Raw genomic sequence first — 16,380 nt, forward strand, 5'->3', positions numbered from 1 at the left:
GTAATGACAATTCCAGTAACAATAATTCCACTACAATTACATTTCTAGTTCCATTTGTAGTAATGGTGAAAATAGTAGTGAAAACGAGGATATCACAACGAGTGATCAAACTATACCAGAAAGTTTCACTCATATGGGTGTAACTCAACAATACAAGAATAGTAGTAGAAAAAAAAATTAACGCTTCAATTCACAAATAAGAAAATTAAAAAAAAAACAATTTCAATATGCTTTATCGAATTTAAGTTTATTTACTTGAATCAAAATAAATAAATTCAATAAAAAACCATAAATATTAAAATTATAAAATAAAAATAGAAAACAAAATGTCAAATTTACAAAATTACACAAATGGTCATTAAGGTTTGTAGTATATTGTAAATTTGGTACAAGGGCAAAATAGTCTTTTTCATCAAAATCTAACACCTAAAAAGTTAGATTTAACGACAGGAGGACGTTTCATGTAATTTTGCAAATTATAGTGACCAGTGGCATGACGTTTTCTTAAAAGTCCTCAAAATGAAATATTTTACAAACTACAGGGACCATTTCTGAAATTTTGTTCGAAATTAAAACCATAAAAATAAAGTACTATATCTCTTGAAAACCATATGTACCAATTATGAAAATTTGTCTAAAGAAATTGAATTAAGGACTGAACAACAGATTATAGCAAAAGACATGGACCATTCATGTAATTTACAGTTAATATGATTCGATCGTAACAGATGAAAGCGGGGAAGTTGGAGTAAGCGAACGAAGAACTCGTGAAGGAAACCAGGGAATTGAAGGTCGATTTATGCATCCACATCTACTATCGAGGAGAAATCAACTCGGTGCGACATTTGTCAAGGTATGTTGATTATATTTGTAAAGTCTGTTTTTGTTTAAGTTGTGTTAAATTAATGTTGGTAAGATGATTACTTTTGGGATGTAAGCTAAATCAAGACATAAGTTGAGTTGAGATTGTGTTTGGCGACCTAATTTTGTCACTTCTGGGTTAAATTGGGTAATGGTGATTAAAGTGAATTAGATAATGTAAATTAATGAAATTGAGAATATTTTATCAACCAAATGATAGCTGGAACAAGGTTTCGATCAAAAAGGGAACATGTTAAGACTTCATTATATATTAACATTACATATTGATGATGGATTTTTAGTAGAATGATCAACAAATACTTGTTTCAGTCTATTTTGTTCATTGACTTTGGAAAGGGATTTAGGGGTACTTGTTGAGTATTTTATAAACTAATATGTAATTAATATTGAAGTTACATCTTACTTATGCATCCTGATTACTAGACAATATTGATAACTATTGATTATTAGAATTATAACTTAACGGACGTTAGTCCACGTTAGTCTTATGTTAAGTTTGTTGTTAAGACACTGTTAGCTGTTAATCTGTTAGATTGTTAGCTATTAGTTGGGTTTATGTTAGAAGATAGTGCGTAGTTTAATCCTTGTATATAAACTCTGTATAGCCTTTCGTTAATGGTATTTGAAAGTTTTACTCAATTTTCAAACACTAAAATGGTATCAGAGAAATTTCCGCATCTACAATGAATATTATTCGTTCATAGATCTTTCATCTCGTCGATCTTTCATCTCGTTTTCTTTTTCAATTCGTATTTCATCATCTGATTTTATTCAATCGGATTCAGTTTTGTTTCATTTCGATTACTCTGTTAATCGAAATTTTCAATTCCTTTCTCATTGAATTCTAGGTCTCCATTGTTTGATCTTCATCATGAGTGAAGGCACAAATCAACGCAATATTCAAGAGAATTCAGATGATCCTTATTATATCCACCATTCAGACAATCCAGGAACCATTCTTGTTTCTCAAATTCTTACGGGAGACAATTATAGTTCTTGGAGTCGTGCTATGACCATAGCTTTATCAGTGAAAAACAAGTTAGATTTCATTGATGGAACGATTAATCAGCCAGCTACAATAGATCTTGTCCGATACAAATCCTGGTCTCGTAACAACAACATTATTATCTCCTGGATCCTCAATTCGATTTCGAAAGAAATTGCAGCATCAGTGATCTATCTCAAGACTGCAAAGGATATTTGGAAAGAACTTAAAGATCGTTTTCAGCAAAGTAATGGCCCTAGAATTTTCCAAATCAAACGTGATATCATGAATGTTAAATGTTACTCAAGGAGGAGATACTGTAAGTACATACTTCACCAAATTAAAGGTATTATGGGAAGAATTGGCAAATTACAACATGCATTGTACTTGTGGTTTATGCACCTGTGGTGGAGCCAAAGAAACAGAGCAGGCTATGAATTTTCTTATGGGTCTGAATGATGAGTTCTCACAAATTCGTGGTCAGATCTTATTAATGGACCCTATTCCAAGTGTTAATCGCATTTTTTCTCTTATCATTCAAGAAGAGCGACAGAGGTCTGTAAGTGTTTCTCAAATGTCTCAATCTGCTGTTGCTTTTAATGTTCGAGAGACAAATGGATCAAAATCTGTTAACAATAATCAATATAAGAATTTCAAAAAGAATCAAGTTTATTGCACTCATTGCAAGAAATCGGGTCATACACAAGAAAAATGTTACAGATTGCATGGATTTCCACCTGGTTTCAAGTTCACAAATGGTAACAACAATTCAAGAGCTAATTCTGTTTCTACTGAACAAGTGAACAATTCTTCTTTCTCTGGTTTTAATGATGTTGTAACCGGGCTAAGTGATGAGCAGTGCAAGCAATTTATTGCTATGTTTTCAGGGAAATTAGCTTCTTCCAATGCAGTTACTACTCAAGAATTTAAAGCATGTAACCATTATATTCTGAATACTGCATCTGACAATTATAAGTCTAATGTTTGGATCATAGACTCTGGAGCTACTAGACACATTTGCAATGATGAAAAACTTTTTATTGATACTAAAAAGGTTTTTAATACTCGTGTCAAATTACCAAATCAAATGCTTATTCAAGTGCATTTAGTGGGTAATTTACAACTGAATGATCATCTTATCCTCAAAAATGTTCTTTATGTTCCTCAATTTGAGTTAAATCTGATTTCTGTTACTTCTCTAACTGAGGACAAAAATGTCATGGTTGCTCTTTATCATGATTATGCCCTTATACAGCAGATGAACAACAAGATGATGATTGGCAAGGGTAGTGTGAAGGAAGGTCTATATATGCTTGATCAAGAGTTACAAATTCGTTCTATCAATACTATTTCTCTACAACAATGGCATCAAAGGTTTGGGCACCCTTCAAATAAGAAACTCATGCAGATTAGTAATGAGTTGTCATTGAATAAAAAGGCAGATAAACATGTTTGTATGATCTGTCCATTAGCAAAACAAAAGAGATCTCCTTTTGTATGTAGAAACAATGTTGCTAGTAAATCTTTCAATCTTATTCACTGTGATATCCGGGGACCCTATCATGTTAATTCATTTTCAAGGGCATCGATATTTTGTCACCATAGTTGATGATCATTCAAGATTCACATGGATATATTTGATTAAACATAAATCAGAGGTTCAACATGTTATACCAAAGTTCTTTTCAATGGTTTTGAATCAATTTGGAGCTCATATCAAAGTGTTTCGTTCTGATAATACACAGGAGTTAAAGTTTGTTGATTTTTTCAATGAAAAAGGTGTGCTTCATCAATTTTCAAATGTTCAAACACCTCAACAAAATTCAGTAGTAGAACGTAAACATCAACATTTGCTTAATGTTGCACGTGCTTTATTCTTTCAATCCAAGATTCCTGTTGATTATTGGACAGAATGCTTATCATGTGCTACTTATTTGATTAATAGAACACCTTCAAAAGTTCTTGATCATCTTTCTCCTTTTGAAGTGCTTTATCATGTGAAACCAGATTATTCTATTCTACGCTCTTTTGGATGTCTTGTGTTTGCATCCACATTACAAGCTGCAAGAAATAAGTTTGAACCACGTGCCACTGCTTGTGTTTTTCTTGGTTACCCTATTGGTGTCAAAGGTTACAAATTACTTGATTTGGAAACAAAAAGGGTATTTTTGTCAAGAGATGTAATCTTCCATGACACAATTTTCCCTTATCAACATACTACTTTCAAAGATCAAATAAATCCTTTTGCTCAACATGTTATTCCAATTGTTTCAGAAAATGTTTTTGATTCTGTTATTGACAATTCATTTCAACCAAATTCACCTTCTTCACATGTTTCACCTGAGCCACATTCACCTCAATATGATTCTGCAAATTCTCATAATTCTCAGCCTGAACCTGTACCTGAACAGATTTTACCAAATAGACCTGTTCGTAATCGTGTTCCTCCAGCCTATTTACAAGATTATCATTGTCATCTTTTACAAGGTAGACCTTTGCCTAAACATAATACTCGCTATCCTTTATCAGATGTCATTTCATATGACAAACTTTCTTCAACACATAGAGTTTATACCTTGTCTGTATCATCTCAGATTGAACCAAAATCTTATTCTGAAGCCATAAAGTCAATTGAATGGCAAAATGCTATTAATGATGAACTCACTGCTTTGGAAGTTAATGATACATGGAAAGTAGTTCCTTTGCCTCATGACAGAAAACCATTGGGTTGTAGGTAGGTATTCAAAATTAAACGAAAATCGGATGGTTCAATTGAGCGATATAAGGCAAGACTAGTTGCCAAAGGATTCAATCAGCTTGAAGGTGTTGACTTTCTTGATACATATTCACTAGTAGCCAAACTTGTCACTGTCAAGATGTTACTAGCCATAGCTGCACAACAATCATGGCCATTGATACAATTAGATGTAAATAACGCGTTTCTAAATGGTGATTTGGAAGAGGATGTTTATATGGATATTCCAAAAGGCTACAAAGTTGATCACAAAAATTCCCATTCTACCCCTCTTGTCTGCAAGCTAAATAAACCGTTGTATGGTCTTCGACAGGCTTCTCGCCAGTGGTATTCCAAGTTCTCATCTTTCTTAATTTCCAAAGGCTTTACACAGTCTAAAGCTGATTATTCTTTATTCTACAAAGGAAGTGGTTCCTCTTATGTGGTTTTGCTAGTATATGTGGATGATATTGTCATCACTGGAGCTTCAAGAGAAGGCATTAATGCTTTGAAACATAGTCTCAGTGAACAATTCAAGCTTAAAGACTTGGGAAATTTAAAAATGTTTTTGGGTCTTGAAGTGGCACGGTCAAAATCTGGTATTTCCATTTGTCAACGAAAATATGCTCTTGAACTCTTACAAGATACTGGCTTTTTTAGCATCAAAACCTACTTATTATCCAATGGATCCAAAATTAAAAAGCTCCAATTTTGTAGGTGACCCTGTTACTGATCCTTCCCAATATAGACGGTTAATTGGTCGTCTATTGTATCTCACTATCACACGCCCAGATATCTCTTATGTTGTGAATAGATTGAGTCAGTTTGTAACTACACCAAGACAACCACATTTACAAGCTGTTCATCATCTTTTGAGATACATTAAACATAATCTGAGTCAAGGATTATTTTTCTCTACAAGACCTTCGTTGCAGCTCAAAGCTTTTAGTGACTCGGATTGGGCAGGATGTGTTGACACTCGTAGATCAGTCACTGGATTTTGTGTTTTCTTAGGTGAATCTTTGATTTCGTGGAAATCTAAGAAACAGACTATTGTTTCTCGTTCATCCACTGAAGCAGAGTATCGAGCTGTTGCTGCTGTAACAAGTGAACTCATTTGGCTGCGACATTTACTTCATGATTTTGGATTCCCATCGTCCACTTCTTCTTTGATTTACTGTGACAATGATTCTGCAATCAAATTGGAAACCAATCCAACGTTTCACGAGCGCACAAAGCATATCGAGATCGATTGCCATTTCATACGTAATAAAATCATTGATAAAACTGTTCGTTTGATGCCTATTCGAACTCAATATCAGTTAACTGACATTTTAACTAAGCCATTGCCTAGATTCAAATTGCAGCCAATCGTATCCAAGATGGTCCTTCACAGCATTACGGTTCCATCTTGAGGGGGCATATTAGAATTATAACTTAACGGACGTTAGTCCACGTTAGTCTTATGTTAAGTTTGTTGTTAAGACACTGTTAGCTGTTAATCTGTTAGATTGTTAGCTATTAGTTGGGTTTATGTTAGAAGATAGTGCGTAGTTTAATCCTTGTATATAAACTATGTATAGCCTTTCGTTAATGGTAGTTGAAAGTTTTACTCAATTTTCAAACACTAAAATTGATAGAAAAAGAAAAGAATTTACAGAGATTGGGCAAGAAACAAAATGTTTATTTTGATGACTATAATTCAAGAATGATGTAATCTCTTCTCCAATCTCTCTATATGCAGTCACACGGGTAACTGTTTTGCTGTGTAACTAACCCATTAGCTACATGCTAACAACTTCGGTTGACTTTTCACTCCAGCTTTGACTTCTGTTTAACCTCTTTGACTATTTTGTTTTCTTTTCTTCTAGTATATCATATATGTCTATAGTACAGTATTGTTGAAAACAACCAACATATTGAATTGTGGAATACTATGCAAAGGATATATGGTATACTACTTCTATTTTAAGAAAAGACAATTGGGAATTGTTTATATTTATGGCAGGAGTGTAGTAAGGGTTATTTCTCGTATTGTGTTATATATGTTTGAAAGTGAACATGCTTATTGTTTTATTTTGACTTCATAGTTGTTGAATGAAAACTTGTGGTTGTAAAATGATTAGTTGTTGGGATTTAAGTGAAATCAAGACATAGAACTAACTTAGGAGAAAGTTGAGTTGAGATTTTGTTTAGTTGCCTAATTTTTTCAATTCTGGGAATTTTTCGATTAAATTGGGTAATTGTGATTTAAGTGAACTAAATAATGAGATTGCGAATATTGTATATATATGTTAATAACAGATTTAGGGTTTTTCTATATGTATTGATTGAGAAGTGTACAGAATAAATACACAAGGCAACTCAAGAAAAGGAAACTATTCTATGGAATCCCTTGATTATAGGGATTACCTACAATTAAGATTATAATTAGCTACCATCTTTCCTACAATAAATACAGAATAATTTACATTTTCCCACACTCCCCCTCAAGCTGGTGAGTGGGAGTTTCCCATTCCCAGCTTGGATAAGATTCTTTCAAACATTGGTGTACTTAGCCCTTTGGTGAAGACATCTGCCAGTTGTTCATGAGTAGGCACAAATGGGGTACAAATTAAGCCACTGTCTAACTTCTCCTTGACAAAATGTCTGTCAACTTCAACATGCTTTGTCCGATCATGCTGAACTGGATTGTGAGCTATGTTTATTGCAGACTTATTGTCACAATAGAGCTTCATTGGTCCCTCCCAGTTGATCCTTAGATCTTCAAGGATAATTTTCAGCCATAATAGCTCACATATACCGTGTGCCATTGCCCGAAATTCTGCTTCAGCACTAGATCGTGCCACCACGCTTTGCTTCTTGCTTCTCCATGTCACAAGGTTTCCTCTTAGGAGAGTGCAATACCCTGTTATAGATCTACTGTCAACTGATGACGTAGCATAGCTTGAATCGGTGTACGCCTCAAGTGTCACACAATTATTTCTTTCAAACATGATCCCTTTCCCTGGTGCTCTTTTGAGATACTGTAAAATCCGATATGCTGCTCGCAAATGGGTTTCCTTTGGATTATGCATAAATTGACTGACCATGCTTACAACATAAGCTATGTCAGGTCTGGTATGAGACAAATATATAAGTTTCCCCACAAGGCGTTGATACATTTCTTTGTTTACACTTGCATCTTTTTCTGCATTTCCCAGTTTATGATTTGGGTCTATAGGAGTACTAGCTGGTTTGCATGCACCTTGACCTGTTTCCATGAGTAAGTCTATAGTATACTTTTGTTGGGATATAAAAATTCCATTTCTTGAATGGGCAACTTCAATTCCAAGGAAATACTTCAATCTTCCTAAAGTCTTGATCTCAAATTCTTTGGCTAGACATTGGCTTAAGAGTTGTTGCTCTATTTCATCATCTCCTGTTACGATGATATCATCCACATAAACCAGTAGGGCTGTTATCTTTCCCATTTTTGAGTGCTTCACGAACAAAGTATGATCCCCTTGACTTTGCTTAGATAATGCCTCAGACAAATTAGTAGGAATGGTAATGGAGTTGAGATTGACAAGAAATGATTTGTATGTAGGAGAGAACTTTTGGAAAGAGGTGTAGTGTGATAAGGGATACAATGGTCTTTTTGTGCATTCTCTTGTTCCTTTTCTAAAGGCAATGGGCAGATTTTGATCACCTGTTTGAGATTCAGTTTCACTTTGTAAGGGTATAGAATAAGAGATTAATACCCCATTTGAAGGATCAAAAGGACTAGAATCGGACACTTGGACTTGCTCAGGTCTAGGAATGTTCTTCTTTTGTCTCGAGTATACCAGATTCTTTCTAAACCGTGTGGATTCAGGTTCTGGAATAGTTTCACGAACTGGAACCGTTGAGACTATTTCTGGATTAGGGACAAAATCATGGGTAGGAGTACTTGGGGGGTTAGGTTGGGATGATGTAGGAATAGATGTGGAATGGGATGATGTAGGAGATGATGAAGGAGTAAATGTGGATTGAGAATGTGATGTAACTCTTTTTGTTTCTGAATCAGGGATATGACTGGAGTGAGAATGGGATGATGCAGGCAAAGATGTAGATAAGTCATGGAAAAGATCTTCCAAGCTTCCATTATCTTCCTTACAATTCTCCCCCTGAAGATAAGGTTGGGTGAAGTAGGGATTGTTTTCGCTAAAGGTTACATCCCTTGAAACAAAGAACCTTCTAGATGGAGGGTGGTAGCATTTGTACCCTTTCTGGGTTGAGGAATATCCCAAAAAACACACTTTAGAGCCCGGGGATCAAGTTTGTTTCTTTCTTGGCTATGGATGTGAACAAATGAAATACATCCAAAGATGCGCGGAACAAGATTGTTGGAAGGTGACACATTCGGGTAGAAGGAAGAAAGTACATCCATCGGACTTTTGAATCCAAGAACTCGGGTAGGAAGTCTATTTATAAGGTAAGTTGCTGTGAGCACAGCTTCTCCCCAAAAATATTTTGGAACGTTATTTTGGAATAATAGTGCTCTGGTTTGATCTAATAAATGCCCATTTTTCCTCTCTGACACTCCGTTCTGTTGAGGCGTTTTAACACATGAAGATTCTTGAATTATTCCCTCCTTTTGAAAATAAGAGGTGAGAGTTTGATTGAAATAATCTCGAGCATTATCAGATCTTATCCTTTGAATTTTGACTCCAAATTGGTTTTTTATCATTGAAATGAAATTAGGGAGAATAGCGCTAACATCTGATTTATGCTTTAACAGAAACACCCAAGTAACCCGTGTACAATCATCAATGAATGTCACGAACCATCGTGCACCCGACACATTAGAAATATTAGATGGACCCCATATATCAGTGTGAATAAGATAAAAAGGATAATTGCTTCTTTTATTACTGATAGAAAAAGGGATACGCTTGTGTTTAGCAAGCTCACATACTTCACAATGAAGGCTTTCAACATCAATTGTTTTAAACAGAGAAGGAAAAAGAACTTTAATAATCCTAAATGAGGGATGACCTAAACGACAATGATGAAGTATGATTTTTTCTTTATTGGAGATAGCAAGTTCTGATATGAGTGAGCGAGAATCTGTTATGAGTGAGTGAGATGATCTGGGTGTTTTTTGCAACTCAAGACGATATAAATCATCCTTTTCCTTAGCAAGTCCAATCATCTTCCCTGAATCCTTTTCCTGAAGTACACAATATTTATCGGAAAATATCACATAACAATGTAAATCTCGTGCTAGTTTTTTTACAGAGATCAGATTAGTGGACAATTTTGGGACATGAAGGACACTTTTTAAAGGAATGGATGGGCTGATATGGATATCACCTTTACCAGCTACAGTGGTTCGAGTTCCATCAGCAGTGGCAATTTTCTTGTTACTTGGACAAGGTGAGTATGTGGAGTAGTGTTTGGAAGAGTGAGTCATATGGTCAGTGGCTCCCGAATCAATGACCCAAGAGTATTTTAGGTTTGAATCTGAGGCATTAAATCCAAATGAAAGTAGTTGTTTACCTGGGAATGAAGGTTCACCACCAGAAGGTTTTTCGAGAGAGCTGAAAAATGAAAGTGGTTGTTTACCTGGGAATGAAGGTTCACCACCAGAAGGTTTTTCGAGAGAGCTGAAAAATGATCTGAGCTTCTCCACTTCCTCTTGTTTAAGGCTTATTGGCTCTTGTTTGACTTCTTCTGGGGTTGGATCAACTACAATATGAGCTTGTCCTTTGTCTCTAATTGTTGCACTTTTCTGGCCCCATTCATGACTTGGAGGTTTGCCATGTAACTTCCAACATTTATCCCTCGTGTGACGTGTTGAACACGACTCTTTGTATGGGAAACAAAAAGACTTTTATTAAGACACTTAAGAAGACCTTACACTTTGTGAGACTACTACACACTTTGCTCTCTTTGAGGCTTTCTTGGATAGTTTGGAGCAAATGAGCTCCACACCTATTTATAGGCCTCTTAGGAAGGTTCTAGATACTAGTATACACTTACTACCTACTAGATAACTCTAGAACTATCTAACATACTCTATATGCTTCCATATGTTTCTAGAATATTCTACCATGTTCTGGAGAGGTCTAGGTTGCTCCAGTGTCTTCTAGAATGATCCATAACCTTCCAGGGTCTTCCATGTCGTTCTAGAGTATTCTAGACTCTTCCGGTATATTCCGGAGTCTTCCATAGTCTTCCATAATGTTCTAGAATCTTCTAGAGCATTCTAGAACAAGCTAAAGTCTTCTAGATAATATTTGTTCTATTGGGCTAGTGATGATCTTTAACACTCCCCCTCAGCACTAGCCCTCATTCTTCGTACCATGTTAAGCTGACAACGAAAACCTTCACATTTTCCAATACTCAGTCCTTTGGTGAACAAGTCTGCTATTTGGTCATCGGTCTTGATCTGTCGCATCTCAATTTCTTCCATCAAGACTTTCTCTCTGATAAAGTGATAATGCACTTCCACATGCTTTGTTCTAGCATGAAATACTGGATTTTCTGCCAGCCGAATTGCAGATTGGTTATCGCAGTGAAGTGGTACCGCATAGTCAACTTTTTGATGTAAGTCCTCCATTAGGAGTACCAACCATGTACTTTCTTGAGCTGCTACGGCCGCTGCTTTGTACTCCGCTTCTGTGGTTGACAATGATACGGTTGGTTGTCTTTTACTACACCATGATATTGGCCCCGACCCAAGCTTGAACACATACCCAGTGGTTGATCTTCGGGTATCATGGTCTCCTGCATAGTCAGCATCACAATATCCAACCAAATTGCAGTCTTCTCCTTTTTTATACAAGAGACCATAGTCAATTGTACCTTTGACATATCTTAAGATCCGTCGGGCAGCATCCAAATGAGGTTTCTTCGGATTTTGCATGTATCGACTCATAACTCCAACTGCATAAGCAATGTCAGGCCGAGATAAAGTTAGGTAGATAAGACTACCTACTAGTTGTCGATACATTGTTCCATCGTCCAACTCTTTTCCTTCATTAGCACATATCTTGGTATTTGGCTCTATTGGTGTTGATACTGGCTTACACTCCAACATGCCAAACTTTTGAAGTATATCTCTTGTATACTTTTGTTGGCAGAGGAACAACCCTTCCTTTGTACGATCAACTTCTAACCCCAAGAAGTGTTTAAGCTCCCCCAGCTCTTTCATTTGGAATCGCACCGATAGATTTTCTCTTGTTTGATGGATTTCTCTTTCGTCATCCCCGGTGATGATCAAGTCATCCACATAAACCAACACAATTGCCAACTTCCCTTCTTTTTCTTTGACGAACAGGCTTGAGTCTGCATGTGCAACTGAATAACCACTTCGGGTAAGAAATTCAGCAATCTTACCATACCAGGCTCTTGGTGCCTGCTTCAATCCGTAAAGAGCTTTTCTCAGCTTGCACACATGAGTGGGATTAACTGCATCCTCAAATCCCTTTGGTTGGTTCATGTAGATCTCCCGATCTAATTCTCCATGCAGGAAAGCATTCTTCACATCCATCTGCCATAATTTCCAGTCTTTACTAGCTGCAAGAGCTAGCAGCACCCGTACAGTAGTTATCTTCGCCACTGGACTAAATGTTTCATCATAGTCCAATCCATATTGTTGTGAGAACCCTCGAGCCACCAAACGAGCCTTGTATCTTTCAATTGATCCATCTGTGCGTCGCTTTAATTTATAAACCCACTTGCAGGAAATGGGTTTTATATTTCTTGGTCTTGGTACCAGTTCCCACGTTTGATTCTGCTTTAAGGCTGTAACTTCTTCTTCCATTGCCTTCTGCCAAGCTTTATTCTTAATTGCTTCTTCATATGTCTCCGGCTCTTTAACACCGTCTTCTAAAATAGCCGCATTAGCATACTTAGGATTAGGCTTTCGGATTCTTTCCGTCCTTCGAAGTTGTGGAGGCGGCGTCTCCCTTTCACCGGCATTACTTGTTTGAGTTACTTCTTGCTCAATGACATCAGTGTCGCTCGGATCTTCAGGTGTATCAACACTTGACCAAATGTGTGCAGTTTGCTCCCCCATCTTTTGTTTTAAAACTTCTTCAATATTTTCCGAGTCTGGTAATACTTTCTTCTCTAAGGACCACCATGAAGATGCTTCATCGAACACTACATCTCTTGAAGTGTAGCATCTTCCGCTTGTTGGATCACAACACCTCCATCCTTTTCTTTGATTGTCATATCCAACAAATATACACCTGACTGCTTTCTTGTCAAACTTGCTACGTAAATGACTAGGTACAAATACGTAGCAGACACAACCAAATACTCGAAAGTAGCTAACAGTAGGTTTCATGTTCCATAGTGTCTCAAATGGTGAGATGAAACCTAACCTTGGTTGGGGAAGTTTATTGATCACATGGGCAGCAGTTCGCATTGCTTCAGCCCAAAATCTTCCTGGGACATTCTTCGCGTGTAGCATGCTTCGACAAATTTCTGCAAGATGTCGATTCTTTCTCTCAGCTACACCATTTTGTTGAGGTGTGTTGGCACATGTGAATTGATGACGTATACCACATTCTTTTAGATAGCTATTGAATTCTTCCGAGGTGTATTCTCCTCCATTGTCTGAGCGTAGACACCGAATCTTCTTTCTCACTTCTCCTTCGACCGTTGTCTTGAATTCTAGAAACTTTGAGAATGTTTCAGATTTTTCTTTCATGAAGAAAACCCACACATATCTCGAATAATCATCAATGAATGTCACCATGTACCGCATCCCGCTAATTGATGTCTGCTTGACTGGACCGAACACATCCGAGTGAATTAACTCTAGTGGCTTCTTTGCTCTAAAATTTGACTCCTTGTATGGTAATTGATGAGCTTTACCATACTGACATCCAGCACAAACAACATCTGTTTTAACTTCAAGTTGAGGTAAGCCACTGAGCATGGATTTCTCCATTATTACCTTCAACTTGTGATAACCAACATGTCCCAGCCGTGCATGCCATAGATCTGCTGTCTCGTTCTTACGAGTCTTATCTACATAGGCAGACTCTGCGGAGAGAACATAGACGGACTCCACTCTCCGTCCTTTCATTGTTGGCTTTTCTGATATTTTAAGATCTCGATAGACCTTCACATCTTGTGGGCCAAACAAGACGTAGTTTCCTGATGATGTTAGTTGCGATACCGATAACAAGTTCTTCTTCATACCTGGCACGTGATAGACATTATGTAGTGACACCATGTCAGATTTATTACCAGGCATGATCGTTGTTTTGCCAATCTGAGCAATTGGAAGTCGTGCATTGTTGGCTGTAAGTACCATGCGACTCCCTTTGTACTCCTTCACGTCTTGTAGTTTGTTCTGATCACCAGTCATGTGATTGGAGCATCCTGAATCAATGATCCAGTCATTCTCATAGTTGATACGCTCTCCCATCATTGCCATGAGCGCCAACTCGTTTTCTTCTATGGCGCATAATGCCTCAGCATCCCATTCATCCTCTATTTCCTTTTTGGAAGTTACGACATTGCTTTCCACAGACTTTTTCTTTGACCAACAATCTTTGGACATGTGGCCCCACTTTCCACAATTGTTGCAGTTGCCTTCGAACCTCCTCCCCCGAGAACTCTTATTGTCGGTCTTTTGAGATCTCCATGGTTGTGAGGTTCCTGGCTGACTCTTCCATTTGTCAGCATTTTTGTATCCTTCTTTAGAAGGTGGCTTGAAATTTCTCCGACTTTTACTTGTGTAGAGTGCTTCTTCTTCACTCTTCAGCGTGATGCCTCCCATTTGCTTAGCCATAGCTTCTTGGCTGGCCAACAAATTCTCAAACTCTACAAGTGATGGTTGAACGGGCCATCCTTGTACAGCAGTAACGAAGCTTCTATATTCCGGCCTCAGTCCATGGATGATGATCCTCTTCATTCGAGCTTCTGTAATGACGGATTGCGGATCTAGTTCAGTAATCTCCCGACATATCGACTTGACCTTGTGGAAATATTGAGCAATCGTCATGTCACGTTGTGAGATTGATAATAGCTCGTTCTCCAAAAGTTGTAGTCTTGTATCATTCTTCTTTGAGAAAAGCGTCACAAACGTGTCCCAAGCTTCTTTCGGTGTGTTCTCGTCCCGAATATGCTCCAACATCTCTTCTTCGATTGTGGTCTTCAAGGCAAACATTGCTTTGCCTGCTTTGATTTTCCATTTGCGTAGAGCGCCATTAACATCTTCCTCCGGAGGCGTGGTTTCGCTTCCGCCAACGACCTCCCATAAATCTTGTCCTTGTAAGTAGGACTTCATACATGTTTCCCATGTTTTGTAGTTGTTGTTGTTGAGTTTCTTGATTCCTCCGACGACTTGGAGATCACCCATCGTGTTGGCAGTACCTCGGTAATACCAAACAAGCTAGTTTCGACACTAAACTTGCAGAGTCACAAACTACTCACGATACAACGAGAATCACTCGTTCTCACTATCAAGAAACCTTGCTCTGATACCAGATTGTTGAACACGACTCTTTGTATGGGAAACAAAAAGACTTTTATTAAGACACTTAAGAAGACCTTACACTTTGTGAGACTACTACACACTTTGCTCTCTTTGAGGCTTTCTTGGATAGTTTGGAGCAAATGAGCTCCACACCTATTTATAGGCCTCTTAGGAAGGTTCTAGATACTAGTATACACTTACTACCTACTAGATAACTCTAGAACTATCTAACATACTCTATATGCTTCCATATGTTTCTAGAATATTCTACCATGTTCTGGAGAGGTCTAGGTTGCTCCAGTGTCTTCTAGAATGATCCATAACCTTCCAGGGTCTTCCATGTCGTTCTAGAGTATTCTAGACTCTTCCGGTATATTCCGGAGTCTTCCATAGTCTTCCATAATGTTCTAGAATCTTCTAGAGCATTCTAGAACAAGCTAAAGTCTTCTAGATAATATTTGTTCTATTGGGCTAGTGATGATCTTTAACATGACGTGCCTTTTTGCAATGAGTGCACCATAGCCCATCTCGATTTTGAGTTCTGAATTGATCATTTTTCCCAGATCCAGACTCATAGTTGGTTCTATTTTCCCTTCCTATCTTGACATGTTCTGCTGTCATTGCCGATCCATTCATTGGAAGGGTTTCAAGCATTAAAGTTCTCCTGCTCTCCTCACTTCTAACAATGGCCACCACTTCATTAAAGCAAGGAACTTCAGGCTTTCCAAGGATTTGAATCCTTACTTGATCAAAATCAGAGTTTAAACCTACAAGAAAATCATAAACTCTGTCTTGTTCAATGAAGTCCTTGAGTATTGCAGCATCTTCTGAGCAATTTGTCTTGATTACCCTATAATGATCGAGTTCTTGCCACAAAGATTTTAGTTGATTGGCATACTCGGTTACTGTTTTACTTCCTTGTTTTGCTGCCATAGTTTTGACTTTCACTTCATAAACTTGGGCTGCATCTCTGGCTTTGGAGTAAGTTTGTTGAATTGCATCCCAGATATCCTTGGCATTAGCCATGGACATCATTGTATCACTTATCTCAGGGACCATAGAACTCCATAACCACGCCATGATCATGGAATCTTCTTCATCCCATGCTTCAAACTTGGGGTCTTCTCGCTTTGGTCCTGTCCCAGTGAGATGGCTGATTTTTCCCTTCCCTTTCAGGATGGTTCGAATCAGTTGGGACCATTTGAGATAGTTTTTTCCATCCAATCGGTATGATGCATGGATGTGCTGTAAATCTCCTGGTTGAGAAACATGGGTTGTAGACTGAGCCTCAGATTCTGGCTTGGTTCCTATCAT

General features: G+C 37.5%; 2 protein-coding genes across 2 annotated transcripts; one reads left to right on the forward strand and one right to left on the reverse strand.

Moving 5' to 3' along the window:
- Positions 1–648: 648 nt before the first annotated feature.
- On the forward strand, positions 649–3,476 carry LOC145130588 (uncharacterized). Its single transcript, XM_079065363.1, has 2 exons — positions 649–853; positions 1,731–3,476. Exon 2 carries the CDS (start codon positions 2,157–2,159, stop codon positions 3,474–3,476), a length of 1,320 nt encoding a protein of 439 aa, XP_078921489.1. The 5' UTR covers positions 649–853; positions 1,731–2,156.
- Positions 3,477–15,537: 12,061 nt separating this feature from the next.
- Positions 15,538–16,380, reverse strand: LOC145130590 (uncharacterized). Its single transcript, XM_079065364.1, has one exon. It carries the CDS (start codon positions 16,378–16,380, stop codon positions 15,538–15,540), a length of 843 nt encoding a protein of 280 aa, XP_078921490.1.

This window comes from Lactuca virosa, chromosome 8 (genome assembly GCF_052849685.1).
Source record: "Lactuca virosa cultivar CGN04683 chromosome 8, Lactuca_virosa_CGN04683_v6, whole genome shotgun sequence".
In the NCBI taxonomy this organism is placed as follows: Eukaryota; Viridiplantae; Streptophyta; class Magnoliopsida; order Asterales; family Asteraceae; genus Lactuca; species Lactuca virosa.